At 44.7% G+C, this 18,466-nt stretch overlaps 1 protein-coding gene across 8 annotated transcripts in view; it reads left to right on the top strand.

The window, feature by feature from the left end:
• Nucleotides 1–18,466, top strand: part of DEPDC5 (DEP domain containing 5, GATOR1 subcomplex subunit) — a 121,971-nt gene that overhangs the window by 65,879 nt on the left and 37,626 nt on the right. For 5 of the 8 annotated variants that reach the window (XR_015767028.1, XM_088019711.1, XM_088019709.1 and 2 more), the window contains 7 exons: nt 3,530–3,595; nt 6,707–6,890; nt 7,358–7,518; nt 10,908–11,025; nt 11,718–11,885; nt 12,761–12,980; nt 14,227–14,360. Coding sequence is in view for 7 of the 8 variants with exons in the window: in XM_088019711.1 (XP_087875837.1) it covers nt 3,530–3,595; nt 6,707–6,890; nt 7,358–7,518; nt 10,908–11,025; nt 11,718–11,885; nt 12,761–12,980; nt 14,227–14,360 (1,051 nt within the window). In the remaining variant the exon portion in view is untranslated. The remainder of the gene's footprint in view (nt 1–3,529; nt 3,596–6,706; nt 6,891–7,357; nt 7,519–10,907; nt 11,026–11,717; nt 11,886–12,760; nt 12,981–14,226; nt 14,361–18,466) is intronic. The other 3 variants (XM_088019710.1, XM_028124664.2, XM_028124662.2) reach the window with 1 other exon arrangement.

Genomic DNA, 18,466 nt, shown 5'->3' with positions numbered 1-18,466 from the left:
TTCTTTCTTTCTTTCTTTCTTTCTTTATTTATTTTTTGACAGAGAGAGACACAGTGAGAGAGGGAACACAAGCAAGGGGGAGTGGGAGAGGGAGAAGCAGGCTTCCCGCCCAGCAGGGAGCCCGATTTGGGGCTCGATCCTAGGACCCCGGGATCATGACTGAGCCGAAGGCAGACGCTTAACGACTGAGCCACCCAGGCGCCCTGTGACCTTAAGTGTTCTTTTGTCTGTTAGAGATGGCACAGTTCTACTTTTGACCTAGAAGCCAGAGCTGCTCTGAGAATCCCTACTGGTTTGCCTCTTTGAGCTCAAAGAATTGCCCACACAAGTTATAAGTTGAACTGTTCCTTTATTAGTGTAAGAATTTCAGTTTTTATAGACCCAATCTGGATTTGGGTTTTCTTAAAAAAAGAGAAAAAGATGCGCTAATGACAAAATTTAGCATCTAAACCTGTGAGGTAATATATTTAATAATTTCCTAGTGCTCAGAATGCTTTGAGAAGGCTGGTTTTATACCAGTTGCCTTCATGCCAGTTCTCAGGCTGAAAAGAAAACCCCCCTCATTGCTTTTTTAAAAAAATATTTTATTTATTTATTTGAGAGAGAGTGAGCATGAGCAAGGGGAAGGGAAGGGCAGAGGGAGAGGGAGAAGCAGACTCCCCACTCAGCATGGAGCCCAGCTCGGAGCTTGATCTTAGCTGACTGGGCCACCCAGATGCCCCCCGCCCCACCTCGTTGCTTCTTAATAGCCATGCTTTGTTCTGCACGAAGATGTATATTGTTATCCAAGATAGCTTTTTCAGAAAATTTAGCTCCAAATGGCTTTTGGCTGTTGACAAAGAACAGCTAACATTTTCAATAGCTGAAAACTGGTGCCGCAGAGAGTCAGGAAATGAAGCATCTGTAGAGTTGAGCAGAGTTTAAATGCAGCTTTCACCTATTTACTGTGCGATCTTCCCTAAGTTAATTCACTTCTCTGAGCTGTAGTTTGTCTATACAAAAGGATTAGTACCTACCTCATACCTGCCTCATAGCAAGGGTTTGAATAAAATGAAACACTGTATTTGTCTGACTTAATAAATTTTATCTTTTTATTCTGAAGACTAGTAATAAAGAAAAATCTACTGAAGGCAGTTCCAAAAAAGAAGTTCTAAAATTGTTTTGGCCAAGTGCCATCATCTTTCTAAATTTTTAAAAATTTATTAATTTTAGGGACGCCTGGATGGCTCAGTTAAGCACCTGTCTCCTGCTCAGGTCATGATGCTTCTCCCTCCCTCTCTCTGCCACTCCCTCGCTTGTGCGCACTCTCACTCTCTCTCTCTGTCGAGTAAATTTTTAAAAATTATTAATTTTAAAATTTACATACAGTAGAATTCACTCTTTTTAGCGTACAGTTCTGTGAGTTTTGACAAATGCGTACTATCATATAACTACCAACAAACACATCAAGCAAGATACAGAACACTTCCATTACCCCCCCAGATTTTTTGTGTGGTCCCTTTGTACTCAACCCCACCCCCTGTCTGCTGGCAACCCACTGATCTGTTCTCTGTCCCTCTAGTTTTTTCTTGTCCCAGCATGTCATGCACATGGAATCATACAGTACGTAGTTTTTTGAGTCTTGCTTCTTTTATTCAGCATATAATGCGTTTGAGATTCATCCAAGTTGTTAAATGTTCATTACTTTTTATTGCTGAGTTGCATTCCATTGTATGTATGTATTAATTTGTTTATCCCTTCACTAGTTGCAAGATATTTGGGGTGTTTCCAGGTTTTGGCAACTATGAATAAAGCCACCATAAACATTTACATAACGGGTTTTTGTAAACATTGGTTTTTATTTCTCTTGAGTAATTTCCTAGGCATGGAATTGCTGGGTCAGATGGTAAATATCTTTTTAACTTTTATTATTATTTTTTAAAGATTTTATTTGTTTATTTTTAGAGAGAGTGTGTGTGCCTGCAAGCAGGGGGAGGAGCAGAAGGGGAGGGAGAGGGAGGGGAAAGAATCTCAAGCAGACCCCTGCTGAGTGTGGAGCCTCATGTGGGGCTTGATTTCACCATGACCCTAAGATCACAACCTGAGCTGAAACCCAAGAGTCCAATGCTCAACTGACTGAGTCATCCAGGTGCCCCATTAATATTATTTTTAAAAGTTTATTTATTTTAGTAATCTCTACACCCAACGTGGGACTCAAACTCATGACCCTGAGATCAAGAGTTGCATGCTCCTCCAACTGAGCCAGCCAGGCATCCCTGTCTGTTTAACTTTTTTTGTCTAACTTTTAAAGAAGCCACAAAACTATTTCTCAAAGTGGTGCACCATTCTGCATTCCTACCGTCAATGGATAAGGTTTTCCATGGCTCTACATCCATAGTCACACTTGGTGTGACTTGTCATTTTAGCCATTCTAAGAGGTCTGTAGAGGTAATTTCCCTCGTGGCTAAGGATGTTGAGCATCTTCTCCTGTGCTTATTTGCCTTCTGTATATGTTTGGTGAAGTGTTCAAATCTTTGGTCCTATTTCTCATCAGGTTGTTTGTATTCTTGTTCTTGAGTTTTGAGGTCTCTATATATTCTGGGTCAAGTCCTTTGCCAAATAAGTGATTTGCAGATGCTTTCTCCCATGTTGTGGCTTGTCTTTTCAAAGATTCCACAAGGGATTTATACATATTTATTCTTGTTATAAAAGATTCACATGACACACAAGTACCTAGAATAAAAACTACAAGTTCTGGTTTACCTCCCACTACCTCCTCCACCTTCTTCTCGCAGATAGCCACTGTTGACAGTTGGGTGAGGATTTTTTCAATCTTTTTTATAGTATCATAATTTTCTAGTAAATATATATGTTTAGAAAGGGATATTTAAATATTGATATGTACTTTAAAATTAGTTCTGTTACTTTACAGGCAAAAAGTTACATTTCAAAGAATCTTTCTGTTTTTCCTTTCAGACCACCTATAGGGAAAATCATTGTTTTTCTCTTAAAAGTGGTGAGTTTTGATGTGTCCTAGGTCATATTCCAGAAAGCCATGATTTGGAGAAGAAAATTCCAGATGATAAGGATGACCAATGAGTGAAATAAACTTTAAGTGGGTCATTTTGTATTTGCAAAAGATTTCTCCAGTTAGTTGAAATGACTTTGAAATGTGTCCATTTTCTTAAAATAAGTGGTGGGTTGCTTTTTGCTGTGTGTGTGTGTGTGTGTGTGTGTGTGTGTGTGTGTGTGTGTGTGGTGTGTGTGCGCGTGCGTGCATGTGCATGTATGTGAATGCTAACAGTGTCATTGGGCGAAGAATGGTATTGATAACCTCAGAGCAAAGTTTTGGCTCATTCCCAAATTTTAGATTGCTCATTTTTCTTGGATTGACTCTTTTGTGCTATTTGAAATATTCAGCATAGAATTTGTACTTGGTTCACATTTTTATTTTTAGCTATAATTTTGGGCTCTTTCAACCATAACTGGCCAGAACTTTTTTTCTGCAGAATGAGCCTTATTAAAACAACCTGTTTTCATCTTTCCATAGGTATGAATCCTAGGACTCAGAATAAGGATTCTCTAGAGGACAGTGTTTCTACCTCTCCAGACCCAAGTAAGAAGGGGCAACTGATTAGGGTGGGGTCAGGGCCGGGGTGGTCAGAGCATGAGGAAGCAAGGGGGAACCCTGTGGGCAGTCCACACATCTCTGGGGTACTGGAAGACAATGTGGTAAGGGAAAACTCTCCAGCCTCTCCAATGGAAAGTGAGAGGGGAGTGGCCAGGTAACCTGTTCTGGAATGTGATTCAGGGCACGTGAGAAGGGTAACGGAATTCCCATGAGGTCCTTACACCAGTCCAGAGCTGGCTTTAGCCCTTAAGGGCCTTGTGATGGCTCCGAGGAACAGAGGAATAAGAGGGCCTGGAACTATTTGCAGACCTGTAGTTGAAATTGTTTGACTGGGTTGCGTTTTTTTTTTGAATCATCTTTATTTATTGAAATCTGTGTACAGGAAGAGCACATCTAAATATCTACAATAGCAAAGTACCAGAAAAAAATCCTACGACCCGATAGACTTTATTTTACTTAGCTATAACCAGTAGAGATATATTGAGTCTTTTTTCCCCCTCTTATGATTGACTTAATAATCCTTCTGCTGTTTCTTCAGGCCCCTTGTATTAGTCTTTTTTTTTTTTTTTTAAGATTTTATTGATTTTTTTGACAGAAAGAGACACAGCGAAAGAGGGAACACAAGCAGGGGGAGCGGGAGAGGGAGAAGCAGGCTTCCCGCCCAGCAGGGAGCCCAACGCGGGGCTCGATCCCAGGACCCCGGGATCATGACCCGAGCTGAAGGCAGACGCTTCACTGACTGAGCCACCCAGGCGTTCCATATTAGTCATTTTTAATAGCAGTATCAAACACATCACATCCCAGTTTGAATAATCATTTATTATTGGCGATCATTTGGGTGGTTTCTAGTTTCTTCACAATAGTGTAGAATGCAGGTATAATGCGTGATGCAGTGGGTATATCTTTTCTTTCTCTTCACATCCTTGGGATATATTTCCCCCAAAGTATGGTTGGCAGGTTGATTATTTTCCAGAAAGCTTCCAGCAATGAATAGATGAGCCTGTTTCTTCTGTACAACCCTAGCACTGGATTTTGTAATCCATGTTTATCATTGTTAATGGTATTGATGTGGGTCCTCCTCAGAGGCCCTCTTTATAGGGCCTGAAGATACTGGAGTTAGAAAAGAGGCCACAGTCTTTTCCCAGGGAAAGAACACCATTAAACTAAGAATCAGGGGCTTTTCTCAACATGGGATTTGGGCCCAGGCATTTGAATTCTCTGTATCTCGGTGTGTAACCAGCAGAAAACATTTCTGAAAGATATTTATCATCCTGAGGGACAGGATGCTAATGAGAGCCAGAACGATCTAAGAGGGCATAAAGATATGACTGTCTTCTGCTTCTGGCTTCCCACTGTGGTTTTATCTGGTGTCTTCCTTCCGCTCCTGGTCCTAAAACAAGGAAGTAGGAACAAGCTCATCCCTTCATCTGGCATATAAGGAAATTGGGGTGATCAGTTAGGCTCTTTTTGGGTTGTGTTTTCAATTCTTGAAGTGTTAATAAGTTAACAAGACCTGTGTATAGTCCAACTCGTAGAATCAGAGAGTGGAATGGTGGTTGTGAGAGGCTTGAGGGGAGGCAGAAGTGGGGAGTTGCTGATCAGTGGTGTAAAGTTCCAGTTATGCACGATGAATAAATCTTAGGGATCTGTACACACTGTGCCCAAGTTAACAATACTGTGTTGTACACCTAAACATTTGTTAAGAGAGTAGTTCTCATGTTGTGTTCTTACTACACTGAGACAGAATTCAAACACACAAAGACCTGCGTAGACCATGAGGTTAGGCCTCTTGTAGGTCAAATCATCTTTCCCAAGGCAGTGGTGGCTACATGGGGCACGTTTCCCGCTATGACTTAGCACACTGGTCCTCTTGTCCTTTAACGCTGAGTTCCGTGGGACTCTGTGGTATTGGGTAGTGTGTGTCTCTGTCACTATGTGGTGGAAAGATCCCCAGGCAGAGAGGCTTCTGATCTTGGCCAGGTGTTTAAAGGGCTCGATGATGTTGCAGTCCCTGCTGCAAAGAGGCCATGTGAGGGCTGATGAGACAACAGTGGTGTATCACGCTGGAAGCCACATTAGCACTGTGCAAAAGATAAAGTGTTGGAGGTGTCCCTTGCTTGAGACTAAGAGGCAAAGGCACGGAGTATTTCTGCTTCATATTGCCCCCTTGTCTAGAGATTTGAAAAATAATCTTTGCTTAAATTACTTAAAGAGATAACTGCCCTATTACCTTGACTCAGTGATTCTCAACTGGGGAAGGATTTTGCTCCCTGGGGGGACATGGGGCAACGACTGCAGACGCTCTTGGTTTTTACAACCAGGAGATGCCACTGGCATCGAGTAAGTACAGTCCAGGGATGCTGTCCAACATCCTGTAATACAAAGCATAGCCCCTCATGACAGAGGATTATCCAGTCCAAAATGTCAGTGGTGCCAAGGTGGAGAGACCCTGCTTTAAACCAAAGAGCAGGCAACTCAGGACACCATGTGATCGGGCCCACTCTGCTGATTGCAGCTTTCCTTTCTAGATTGTTAAACTCTGTCTCTTGAAGTTCTGGCCTTGTGACCTTCCCAGACATCCTTCCTTGATTTCTCCTCCTACCCTTTTGGATCTGTGACTTATTTTTACAATTCTGAAAGTATTCCTAAATTCTGCTACCATGTGCTGTTCGCTCCCAAATCTGGCTGAGCTCTTCTTTCCCCACCAGCCACTCTGCAGTCCTTCAGAGAGGCTCTGGCTTGAGCCCTTGGAACGTTGATTTGCTTCCACATGTAACTCTGCCTGCGCTACCCTGCAGTAACCTCACTGGCATTGTGGCTGTAGCTTAAGATCGGTAGAAAATGAAAAGTACCAGCTGTGAATCCCATTTGCATGATGGGATTGGATGAGCACGTGCACTGCATTGTCTAACAAACTCTGTTTCTCTTTCTCCCTCCCCCCACCCCCTTTCTTCCTCTCCATCCGTTTCCTGGCAATGTTATCACCGGTCACTATGAACTCCTCCCCCGTCCTGCCCACGTCGTCCCTCCCACCCCCCCGCCCCCGCATCTGCCCTGGTGACCGCACGCACCTTTCTCCTCTGTTACACGAGGCAGTTCTGACACTGTCTGCTCCCCCTGTAGTGCCAGGCTTCTGTTGCACAGTTGGAGTGGACTGGAAGTCTCTTACTACTCCGGCGTGCCTCCCCCTCACCACCGACTACTTCCCCGACCGCCAGGGCCTGCAGAACGACTACACGGAGGGCTGTTACGATCTCCTTCCGGAAGCAGACATTGACAGGTCGGTGTCAGAGGAGGGTGTTGGATGCGCGTCCAGGCACTGCGTTCTCAAACCTGTGTCTTCCTTTTCTGGTTAGAGAATCTTATGAAGCAAAGAACTGTCATTTTTTTCTTCAGGGTTCTATTGACATGCCTTCTCTAGCCATTTCTCCTCATGGGTGCTTTCTCAGATTTTTCTGTGGTGGTTTTTCTGGACACACTAGATCTGATCTTTTTTTCTAAGATTAGCTATTTGAGCTATTCTAGGAATGGCTATTAGCTATTACCTGCCTTCTTCTTCTGCCTCTTTGAACTGATCATTTCTCGGTAAACTGGTTTATAGATTGTTAGTTTTATGAGCCACCAAGGAATGGTTATCAGGGCTGGCTTGTGGAGTCAAAGCAAAACAGAGGATGGGAATGTGGACTCTTGAGTGTCACTCCGCCCTAGACCAAGCATGTCCATGCGAACAACCGTCTGTTTCCACAGGAGGGACGAGGAGGGTGTGCAGATGACGGCCCAGCAGGTATTTGAAGAGTTCATCTGCCAGCGTCTCATGCAGGGCTACCAAATCATAGTGCAGCCCAAGGCGCAGAAACCCAACCCCGCCGTCCCACCCCCACTGAGCAGCAGCCCGCTCTACAGTCGAGGTGAGTTGTTCTCCTTGGACTTGCATTTTTTCTTTTCTACTGAATTTGTGCAAGTAGGTTCTCAAGATGGTAGGGAATAGATAAATTCGGGAGTAATTTTTCAACACAAAATTTTTTCTTTCTGAATTGTACTTTTACATGAGGAATAAAGTCTCTGCTAGGCCCAGATTTATCTTAAAACTCTCTTTAATCTACTGCTCTCCTTTTAAGGAAGGGGATATGACCCAGTTCAGGAATGTCACAGCCTGGCTTTGGCAACACCTACCAATAGCAGGCAGCTGAGCCAGGTGTGAACTATCAAAGTACACTGTGAATATTTTAGACCCAATATTTATTTCTAGCACAGTACCTGGCACATAGCAGGTTCTCAGATGTTACCTAAACCTGGAATTTATACTCCCCCCACCCTCCCACCCCCGTTATGGATGCATCTTCTCCTTTTTGTCATTGAAGCTTAGCACGATGAAGCAAGCATGGATCATTTGTGAGTGGTAGAGAATAATAAGTGACAGAGACTCAGTGAGGCCGATTGAGTTACAGCCAGGCTCTGGAGAGCTCTTCTAAAATAAGTCAGGTAGAGAGAATAAAATGTGGGTGCCTAGAATCAGGAAACAGTGATCACTTCTCAGAACAATCCATGAGTAACCAGTAGTCTCTTGCTTCCTCCTTGTAGCTAATGAGCCTCCCCACTCTCCTAAACTCCCAGCTCAAAGCCTCAGATCATCTTTGGCTCCATTAAAGTGCTTCAGGCCAGAGGATCAAAGTAGTGTGGACCTGTGAGGGGGAGTTTGGTGGTCCATCCAGTCCAGGTCTTGTTGCTTATGATGAAGCTTTTCATTTTCTGGACTGCACTGAATAGTAACCTTACTGAGTGCCAGGACTGTTGGCTTCATGTTTTTATCCTCTATAATGGAAACCATTGTGCCTGGTGTACAACAATATGGGTTGATAAATATAAGAATTCATTCATTCATTCAACAGTATTTTTGAAGCTCCCACTCTGTGGGGCATTTAGTGAGGAAAAATAACGTAAGTCAAACTAGGAAATAAAATTACTCGTTGTGATAAAGATTGTGAGAGAAAATCAAAGGGCTATGAGAATATTTAATACAGGACTTGATCTGGTCGGGAGGGTCAGGGATGGCTTCCTTGAGGAGGTGATGTTTGAGGTGAGACCTAAACTATGTGCAGGAGTTACTAGGGAGAGAAGTAGGTTGGGAGTGGTGGGCAGGAGTAGGTAGGAAGAGCATGCCAGGCAGAGAGATTAGTATGTGCAAAGACCCTGTGGCAGGAGGCACTGTGATACTTTCTGAGCACCAAAAAGAAGACTGGTGGGGTGGAGCACAGGGAGTAAGCCAGAGATGTGTCCAGACATGTCAGGAGACCCAGGCCTCACAGGGCCATGTGAAGGATTTTGTTCTTTATCCCAAGAATAGTGGAATGAATTTACCTTTAGTGTCAATGGCCCCATCCAGCCTTCCTACCTGCTTTTCTCTAGAATAGCTGATCAGTGTCCCTTGGTGGTTCATAATTCCTGTGGCATCCAGTTCTGCTCTGGCTGATTCATGAGCCTTATGTCATGGCTAGCTGGCCAGAGTCTACTCACCTTACTATACCCTTTCTGGCTATTTTTCCTCCTTCGATAAATTTAATCCTTTTATTTCTGTAGTAACAGAAATGGTATCGTTGTTATAATCACTGGAAAAGTCACCACCATAAGTGAGATCGCATCTGATTGAAGATTTGTTGACTACAGGTTATGAGACGGACCCTGTTTCAGTAGTGAACAGAACAGCATCAGCCCTTGTCCTCCAAGTTTATTGTCTACTGGGTGAGACAGTCGTTGAACTATTAAACCACAAGTATTTATTTGATTACAGATTGTAAAGAGTGCTGTGCAGGATTAAAACAGGAACTAATTTAGAGTGGGGTGGGTACTGCGGTAGGTGCTCGTGAACATTATCCCATGACCTTGTCTTCCTGATAGCCAGCAGGGCGTGGTTGCAAGAAAGAAGGAATGCAGGGATGGGGAGCAAGTCCTCTTCCTTCCTTCCTTCCTTTTCTTTTTTTATTAAAGATTTTATTTACTTATTTGAGAGAGAGAGCACACGAGTGAGGGGAGGGGCAGAGGGACAAGCAGACACCCTGCTTGAGGCAGGGTTTGGTCCAGGACCCTGAGATCATGACCTGAGCTGAAGTCAGACGCAAGCCCACTTTCTAGTTGCGGAAAGTGAGACTTGGAGATTTGGTACCCAAGGTCACACCGCTGGCAAATGAAAGTGCTGGGGTTTAACCCGGGGTCCTCTGAGTCAAAGCCTGGCCTCTTACAGGCAGCCTGCCCGTTGCTGCTATCACCTAGGAAGTTTCAACATTCCCGATGAAGGTCCTTTCAACCTCTGCCACCCTCTCTTGTCCTGACAACTCCCATGCTGCCTGCACTGTGTGACTGTCTCTCAGAACCACACGAGGGGACTGTTTAATCTCGAGATCATGGGAATCTTGTCTTCGTTCTCTTGTCCATCGAGGCACTAGTTTCACTCTCTTGAAAGCTTGTATTTTTCTCGATTCCTCATAATTTCCCTCTTTCTGTTGCACAACTCAGTTCAACTAATATTTTTTCAAATACCTGCTGTGGGCATGGCACTTTGTCAGGTGCTATGGAAAATTTAAAGACAAACAAGATTTGGTCCCCAGCCTCCTGGAACTTCCAGTTTGTCAGGCTGTGAGACACGCACATGTGGAGCCACCTCCAGGGTACAATTCAGACAGCTGATGGGATCTGTTAGCTTTCTGGAGGAAGTGGCCTTTGATGGTGACTTTAAATGACCCATAGGATCTTGGTGGTGGCTCCGGAAGAGAAGGCAAAAAAAGCAACCAGAGCAAATGTTTGGAGAAGAAAGGACAGTAGTCCTTTAAGACTGACGCAGGGTTACGGTGGTGTGGGAGTCATGGAAGCTGACGCCAGCTTGGCTGCCACCATGGGGTGAGGACCTCTGCTGCTGGGGCAGCAGCTTGTGCTTGAGTGGAGTGGAGTTCCATTTCAGTCCCGGAGTTGACTCTTGGCCTATTAGCATCTCATCTAGAACTTTCCTTCTCAGAGGCCGAGGAATCAGGCTGTTCATTCTTTGAGTGCGTCTTCCGGATGCTCTCTGCACTCTGGGCTCTAATCTGCTGCTGGCTGGTTTAGTAACAGAAAATTCTGCCAACTTAGGACTTTTTTTATTTTTAACCAAAAATAAAAAACGGTTTTCCATGAAACCGTCCCTCAGGAGAAAGAGTTGCTTCTCTTGTTTCTCCTTTTCTGACTGTATATGGAAGAGATGCTATTGCCTGTTAAAAGAACAATCCTCAGCCAGATGGAGGAAATGACTTTTTCCCCCCTCTATTAGGCCTTGTGTCCCGAAACCGCCCTGAGGAGGAGGACCAGTACTGGCTGAGTATGGGCAGAACGTTCCACAAAGTGACGCTGAAGGATAAGATGATCACAGTGACACGTTACCTTCCCAAGTGAGTCCTGGGAGATTTCAGGTTTTCAGCTACTGTCCTGAATTGTGTCCACATCTGAACTTCTCTTTATAACACAAACTGTGCACCTAGTGAATATGGAATTAGTTATGTGACATATAATTAAAACCAAGGTATGTTGAGTGGTTGGTTTTCCTTTTCTTGGAATTACTTGTTTGTTTGTTTTTTTTTAAGATTTTATTTATTTATTTGACAGAGAGAGACACAGCGAGAGAGGGAACACAAGCAGGGGGAGTGGGAGAGGGAGAAGCAGGCTCCCCGCAGAGCAGGGAGCCCGATGTGGGACTCGATCCCAGGACTCTGGGATCATGACCTGAGCCGAAGGCAGACGCTTAACAACTGAACCACCCAGGCGCCCTACTTGTTTGTTTTCTAGGGTTATTTTACCATTGTAGCTCACCTGCTTCTAAAAGGAACTTGACTCACCTTACCGTGTTTAGCCTGATTCTTAGCAAGCCAATTAGAAATAAAGAATGGGATGATAAAAGAATGACAGAGTTTAAGAACTGAGAAATTTCTGTTACCAGTCCCTTGGGATGAGTTGGTTACCACACTTTAGGATTGAATGCCAAGGATGTTGCTAACTGTATTGAGATGGAAAGATCCAGAAGAAAGGGGTTGGGTGGAGGGAGTGATTCTCTTTTGGACTTCTGGGCATGCCCTTTGTTTTTCAGGTACCCTTATGAGTCTGCCCAGATCCACTACACCTACAGCCTCTGCCCTTCCCACTCAAACTCGGAGTTTGTCTCTTGTTGGGTGGAATTCTCCCATGAGCGGCTGGAGGAGTACAAGTGGAATTACTTAGATCAGTATATCTGTTCGGCCGGCTCTGAGGACTTCAGGTCAGAGAACATACTTTGGCTTTCCATCCAGCTACCTTGGGTGTGCCCAACTTTTAACACATCTGTCCTTTTTTTCTGATTACAAAATGATGTTTGTTTTAGAAAACAACAAAAGCACATCTGCATTAGTTAAAAAACTCAGTGACGAGGGTGGTGGTATTGGTTGCACAACAGTGTGGATGTACTTAGTGGCATAGAATTGTACACTGAAGTACTGTTAAAGTGGTACATTTTGTTATGCACGTTTTACCACAAAACAACAACGACAGAAACTTCAGTGGTGAAGTGTTCTTTGATGGAATGTCAGTGTAGACCATGTTCTGAACCTTTTCCTGACTACCTGTGGTGCTCATTTTTGATTTTTAATTTCTGGGTGTCATTTATGATTGTGATGATAAAAACCACAACCCCACTGGGTCTGGGTGCACAGAACCGACCATCCTGACATCTCTGGGATGTAAATTAAAAGTACCCTTTGTGGTCTTCCTCTAGAGCTTGTGTTTCAAATGAAGCCATGAGATATAGCATCAGACGAACACTCTCTCAAGGGGAGATGGCCCCTCACATACCAACTGCAAAGACAGGCTTGAAATGGGACCTTCCCTGGGAGTGCTTTTTTTTTTAAAGGTGTACTTCTTTTAGAGAGACAGAGAGGGAGAGCAGGGGGGAGGGGCAGAGGGAGAGGGAGAGAAGCAGACTCCCCCCTGAATGCAGAGCTCAAAGAGGCGCTTGATCTCCTGACCCTGAGATCATGACCTGAGTCGAAACCAAGAGTCAGACACTCAACCGACTGAGCCACGCAGGTGCCCTGTGAGTGCTTTCATTACCTGCTTTTGTTCACCACCACCCCCTTTCCTCCCTTTGGCCCTTCACAGCTTAATTGAGTCTCTGAAGTTCTGGAGGACCCGTTTCCTGCTGCTCCCAGCCTGTGTCACTGCCACTAAGCGCATCACAGAAGGGGAAGCCCACTGCGACATCTATGGGGACAGGCCCCGGGCAGACGAGGAGGAGTGGCAGCTCTTGGATGGCTTTATCCGCTTTGTGGAGGGTTTGAACCGGATCCGCAGGCGACATCGCTCGGATCGCATGATGCGGGTAGGGCTCCGTGGGCCTCTTGGGGACTGTGCTTGGTCTCTTCCTGTCTCGGGGGCCTCTCTCTGGCCAGTTTATTTACTCATGGGGTTGGGATATGTCTGAAGACACCCAGCCAATAAAGGGCAGATCTGGAATTCCGGATGTGTGTGTACAGTTCTGTAAAGTTTAACAGATGTATAGATTCATGTAACCACTACAGCTATAATCAGGATACAGAGTAGTTCTGTCACTTCCCAGAAATCCCCTCACGCTACCGTTTATTTATTTATTTTAAGATTTTATTTATTTGACAGAGAGAGGCACAGTGAGAGAGGGGACACAAGCAGGGGGAGTGGGAGAGGGAGAAGCAGGCTTCCCGTGGAGCAGGGAGCCCGATGCGGGGCTCGATCCCAGGACCCTGGGATCATGACCTGAGCCGAAGGCAGTCGCTTAATGACTGAGCCATCCAGGCGCCCCTCACACTACCCTTTATAGTCACACTTTGCCCCCATCTCTAACCCCTGGCAGCCACTGGTCTGTTCTCTGTCACTTTACTGTTGTCCTTTCCAAAAGTCATATGCATGGAATCGTATAATGTAATCTTTTGAGAAGCTGCCTTCTTTCACTCAGCACAATGCCTCTGGGATTCATCCAAGTTGTCGCTCGTCTCAGTAGTTCATTCCTTTTTAGTGTGAGTAGTGTTGCATCACCAACTGTGTTTTTAACCCCAAGTTCGGTGTTCTTCCTTGCGTACGAGCTATCCTTTGTCCACAGCATTGCTTACGATTAGAAACATTTCAAAAAAAAAGAAAGGAAGGAAGGGAAAGAAAGAAAGAAACATTTCCAAAAGACCGTGCATGGTGGAAAGAGCTTTGGTCTTCAAACCAGATGATTAGAGCTTGACCTCCAGCTCCAGTGGGATTTGGGATAAGTCACTTAACTTCTCTGGGACTCAGTTTCTTCTTCCATGACTTAGATAAAACATTATTTACTTTCTAGATCCAGGACAAGGGTGAAATTATCTGTGGAATCCACCTCAAAGAGGCAGTTTGTTTTGAGTCAACAGGCATTCGAGCCTTCAGCTCAAGCAAAAAGCAGTTTTCAGCATTTACCAAGTAACAAGGGCCTGTGTTGCTTGCCTCTGTGAATTGGATTCCCAGAGAGCCTGACACACAACAGATGCAGCAGGCACGCTCTGGGCTGTGAGTGGTATCCACTGAGGGAGCCCACTTGGGCTAATGGCCTTGTTTCCTCTTCTCTGCTTTAGAAAGGGACCGCCATGAAAGGCTTACAGATGACCGGGCCCATTGCCACACACTCCCTTGAGTCGACCGGCCCCCCGGTTGGGAAGAAGGGAACCTCAGCTCTGTCTGCCCTGTTGGAGATGGAGGCCAGTCAGAAGTAAGTGCCTGCTTGGGGGGAGACTCGTCCCCACCACACCACCACACAGGCTCCAAAGGTTTTCAGTATCCCCCCTTGTGAGTGGGAGTGAAATATGATTTCTATCTGCACAGAGCCTGAAATTAAGAAAAAGATGCATACATGAGCAGAGAACTGGGTTAATACCTGGTAAGTGTCAAATAACATGAAATATGCCAGAAATTATAAACTTGCCGTCTGGGGCTTAATTTGAACTACAAATACATTTGCCTTGGCCCACAAAGTGAGGTTTCTTTGTTTGTTTGTTGTAGTAGATTTTATTTTTTAGAGCAGTTGTAGGTTCAAAGCAAACTTGAATGGAAGGAACAGAGATTTCTCATATACACCCTGTCTCCCACACCTGCATGGATTCCTCCATTGTCAACACCCCCAGCGGAGTGGGCCATTTGTTATAATTGATGAAGGTGCACTGACACATCATCATCACCCAGTGTCCATAGTTTACCTTACAGGTCACTCTTGGTGGTATATATTCTGTGGGTTTCAGACAAATTTATAATGACATGTAGCTACCATTACAGAGTAGTTGCACTGCCCTAAAGGCACAAAATATTTTTAAAATATCTGAGCCACATTTTTTTAGTTTGAAGATTTCAAATACAAATTTGGATTTTATATGAAATTATATAGTATACACAACATGATACATGATTATATTATATATAAAACAATATATTACAGATAATATAGCACAACACTGTATTACAGATAATAGATAAAATCCAGCCTTTTGAGAAATAGAAGAGCCTCAGTTATAGTACTGGGTCCACATGCATACCCAGCCATGGGAAGGCTGGTCCTTTAGAATGGGCATGTGCCCTCTAGTTTACCAGAGAACCAGCACACCCACTAATCTTGGACTTGCCTTGTTCCCTCAGGTGTGTGACCTGACCAGCTTCTCTAGGCATTTGTGTGGTCCCTTCCTAAACATTAAGTGCTGCATTTCCCAGGACACTGGTAGGGCCACATCTTGCCTGGGAGGGCAGTGACAGCATCCCAGGAGTGGGGATTTGAGTTGGCCTTGCAGGAAAGGAAGCATCTATACGGGGGGTGGGGGGTGGTACGGGACTTGGGCAAGAGGAGAAAGTACCTCCCGTGTGCAGGTGGCACCCACTCTGGGAGCCTTCCCTGCCCCTTCATCCTCCCAGCCAACTCAGATTCTGTGCTTCCTAGCATCCTGGGCCGACATCCATCAGAGCCCTTTCCAGAATTCTCCAAGGTTTGCTCACGGTCCCCCTGGCTTGCCTGTGCTCTGAGAGTAGAGGCTGTGTGTTGTGCCTGGCACATAGGATGTGCACAGTAAGTAGTCATGGAATGATAGAGGAAGGGATGCTGAGGGTCCCTGTACAGATGTTAGGGGAGGCTAGACCTTGTCTGTCTGGGCTGTGTGGTGCCCAGCAGGAACCTGTGCACATTAGGCTTTCCAAAAGTCACACTGAGTGAGCTTGAGGCATCATGGAGATGCAATTGGACAGACAGGTGGGAAGTTGGATGCCAAGCTGTCCTTACACATTCTCATAGCAAGAGGGATCCTTTGCAAGTTTTTTTATTTTAATGGAAAATTTAAATTTTAATGGAAAATTTCATTTCTTTTTTTTTTTAAAGATTTTATTTATTTATTCATGAGAGACAGAGGGAGAGAGAGAGGGAGAAGCAGGCTCCCAAGAAGCAGGGAGCCCAATGCAGGACTCGATCCCAGGACCCTGGGATCATGACCTAAGCTGAAGGCAGATGCTTAACCATCTGAGCCACCCAGGCGCCCTTAATGGAAAATTTCAAACAGATAAACTAGACTAGTATGATAAATCCCTGTTTACCTATCACACGGCTTCGATGATTATCAACTCATGGCCAATCTTATTTCATTTATTGCAACATATGCATTGCTCTCACCTTCCCTTTTTATTCTTTATTAAATTTCAGGCATCATATTTCTTCATCTATAATATTTCAGTATGTATCACTGAAAGAGAAGTACCCCTTTAAAAAAAAAAGTATCCTAATACTGTAATTTGTCTAAAAGGTTATAGTCATTCTTTAATATCATGAAATATCCAGTCAGTGTCTTTGGCAGAAGTGTTTTCTGAGATGAGCCCCATGTATAGGAAGGCCTGGGAGGTGGGCCCCAAGAGGCAGAGACCCTTTGGCAGTCTCTCACTAGTCAGGCAAGAGGCCACAGAAGCTGGAGAGAGGGTGATAAAGAATGGAAAGGAAGGGACACAGGGAGAGAAGGGAACCTGGCAGGGACACTGGGGGGTGTAGGCAAATGTTGGGCTCATTACTGAGGGAATTGGGTCCATTTGCCTTTATCTGACCAAGGGAAGAGCCCAGAACTCAGCCTGGCAGGTTCTCCCTGTAACTAATCACAGATCTTTCCCGCTGGAAAAAAGAACAAGGAACATATGTTGCTGGGAGGGGTGTGAAACTGGGGGTGGGGGGGATCTTATTATAATTTGTCAGTGAGTCATCATTTAACATGCTCCAAGGAGCCTCTTTCTGCTCAGACTGGAAGAGGAAGGGTAGTTGGGGTGGTAGTGTCCCCCCATGTGTAGGGAGAGACTCTCAGCTAACCTCACAGCAGGAAGCAGGACAGAGAGACCCGAGACTTATTCTCTCCCCAGATGACTGCTCTTGGGTGACTTGCTACGTTTTCTCAATGCAGGAGGTAGAGTAGAGGGAGCCAGACCTTTATATAATGTTTGCTCACAGTGTTTTTTATTTGTGTGCTTTTCTTTTGCTTTTGCTGCACCAAGCAGATCCAATTTTATTTATTATGAAAAACAATGCTATAATGATATGGAAAAGAATTTATAAAATGTCATCTGTAGTCCTGCCATCTTACCATAAATCGTGTCTGTTTCTTCCAGTTCTCTTCTAGTCTGTATCTGAAGTCATGTACGTTTTGTCAGGCTCTTGTGGAAGGTAGAGAGAGGCCCCAGAAGTCTCAGCCTTCTGCCCATTGCATGGCTGGGACCAGTCTGGGCAGCTGGTTCTGGCTCAGCTGCTCCTAATCGATGAGGATAACCCGGTGACAGCCAAGTCAGGACAGAGACCACCAAAAGGCTATTGTCACTGCTTCTGTGGAGGCTTGGCCGGCAACTCCATCCCGGCAGAAGGCAGTGTGCCTCCGTGTATGTTTTCACATGTACATATGTATAGTATAACTGCTTGTTTTCGGGCAGGTTCCCTTCTTCTGAGCCATTAGACAGGGAGCCTCCAAGGGCAAGGACAGGGTTTTACTCGCCTCTGAATCCCTGATTCCTAGTCCACAGGTCCCCACAAGGAAGGCAACTCAGTAAATGGCGATTGTCATGTTGTCTGAGGGGACACGGGGGCGGGGTAACCAGGGCTTCCTGTCCCCGCAGCCTTGGGGAAGTATGAGAGAATGTCACAGTGTGCATTTGTGGATGAGGCTCAGAGGAAGACACCCTTCAATGTGATAGAGAGAGACAGTGTGGTGTAGGGACATGGGAAAGAATTGAGCATTTGTTCTGCTTTTCTTCTATGAATTATACCTCAGGGTAAACAAGTAATTGGTGTAGGGAGGTTTGTCTTTGTTCAGTATTGCAGCTCATAGGTACTGAAGGAATGATAGACTATTACCATGTGTGATCTTTAACAAACTTGTGGATCTAACAGGGTTCACCAGTGGCCACTAATATCACCAGAGAGAGAGGGCCAGACATTACAGGCCTCCAGACAGAAATACACAACACCACTTAAGAGTTCTTGCCCAAAATTGAACCTGAACTGCTCAAGCCATTAGATAGAACTTCTAGTTCTCAGGAAGTAAGTAAACAAGGCACAGAGGAACATGATAAACAGTAAGGGGAGAAAATCAACACGTCCAGACTGTGTGAATTTACAGGACAAATGAGCTACTTCCTTCGACAAATAAATTATAAAGATAAAGAGAAATGAAGAGGAATTTACGGTTTAAAAGAGAATTAAGAGACATAACTTACTGCAACGTAGGGACCTTAATTGAAACCTGTTTTGAACAAACTGTACAAATGACTTTGGGGAGACAGTTGGTGAAATATTCAATATTAGAAAATTAAAAAATT

This window comes from Eumetopias jubatus, unplaced genomic scaffold, assembly GCF_037043125.1.
Source record: "Eumetopias jubatus isolate StellerSeaLion01/CBP00866 unplaced genomic scaffold, mEumJub1_p1.0 scaffold_16, whole genome shotgun sequence".
Taxonomy (NCBI): domain Eukaryota; kingdom Metazoa; phylum Chordata; class Mammalia; order Carnivora; family Otariidae; genus Eumetopias; species Eumetopias jubatus.
The sequence above is the reverse complement of the archived record's forward strand: the minus strand, read 5'-3'. Positions and strand labels throughout refer to the sequence as shown.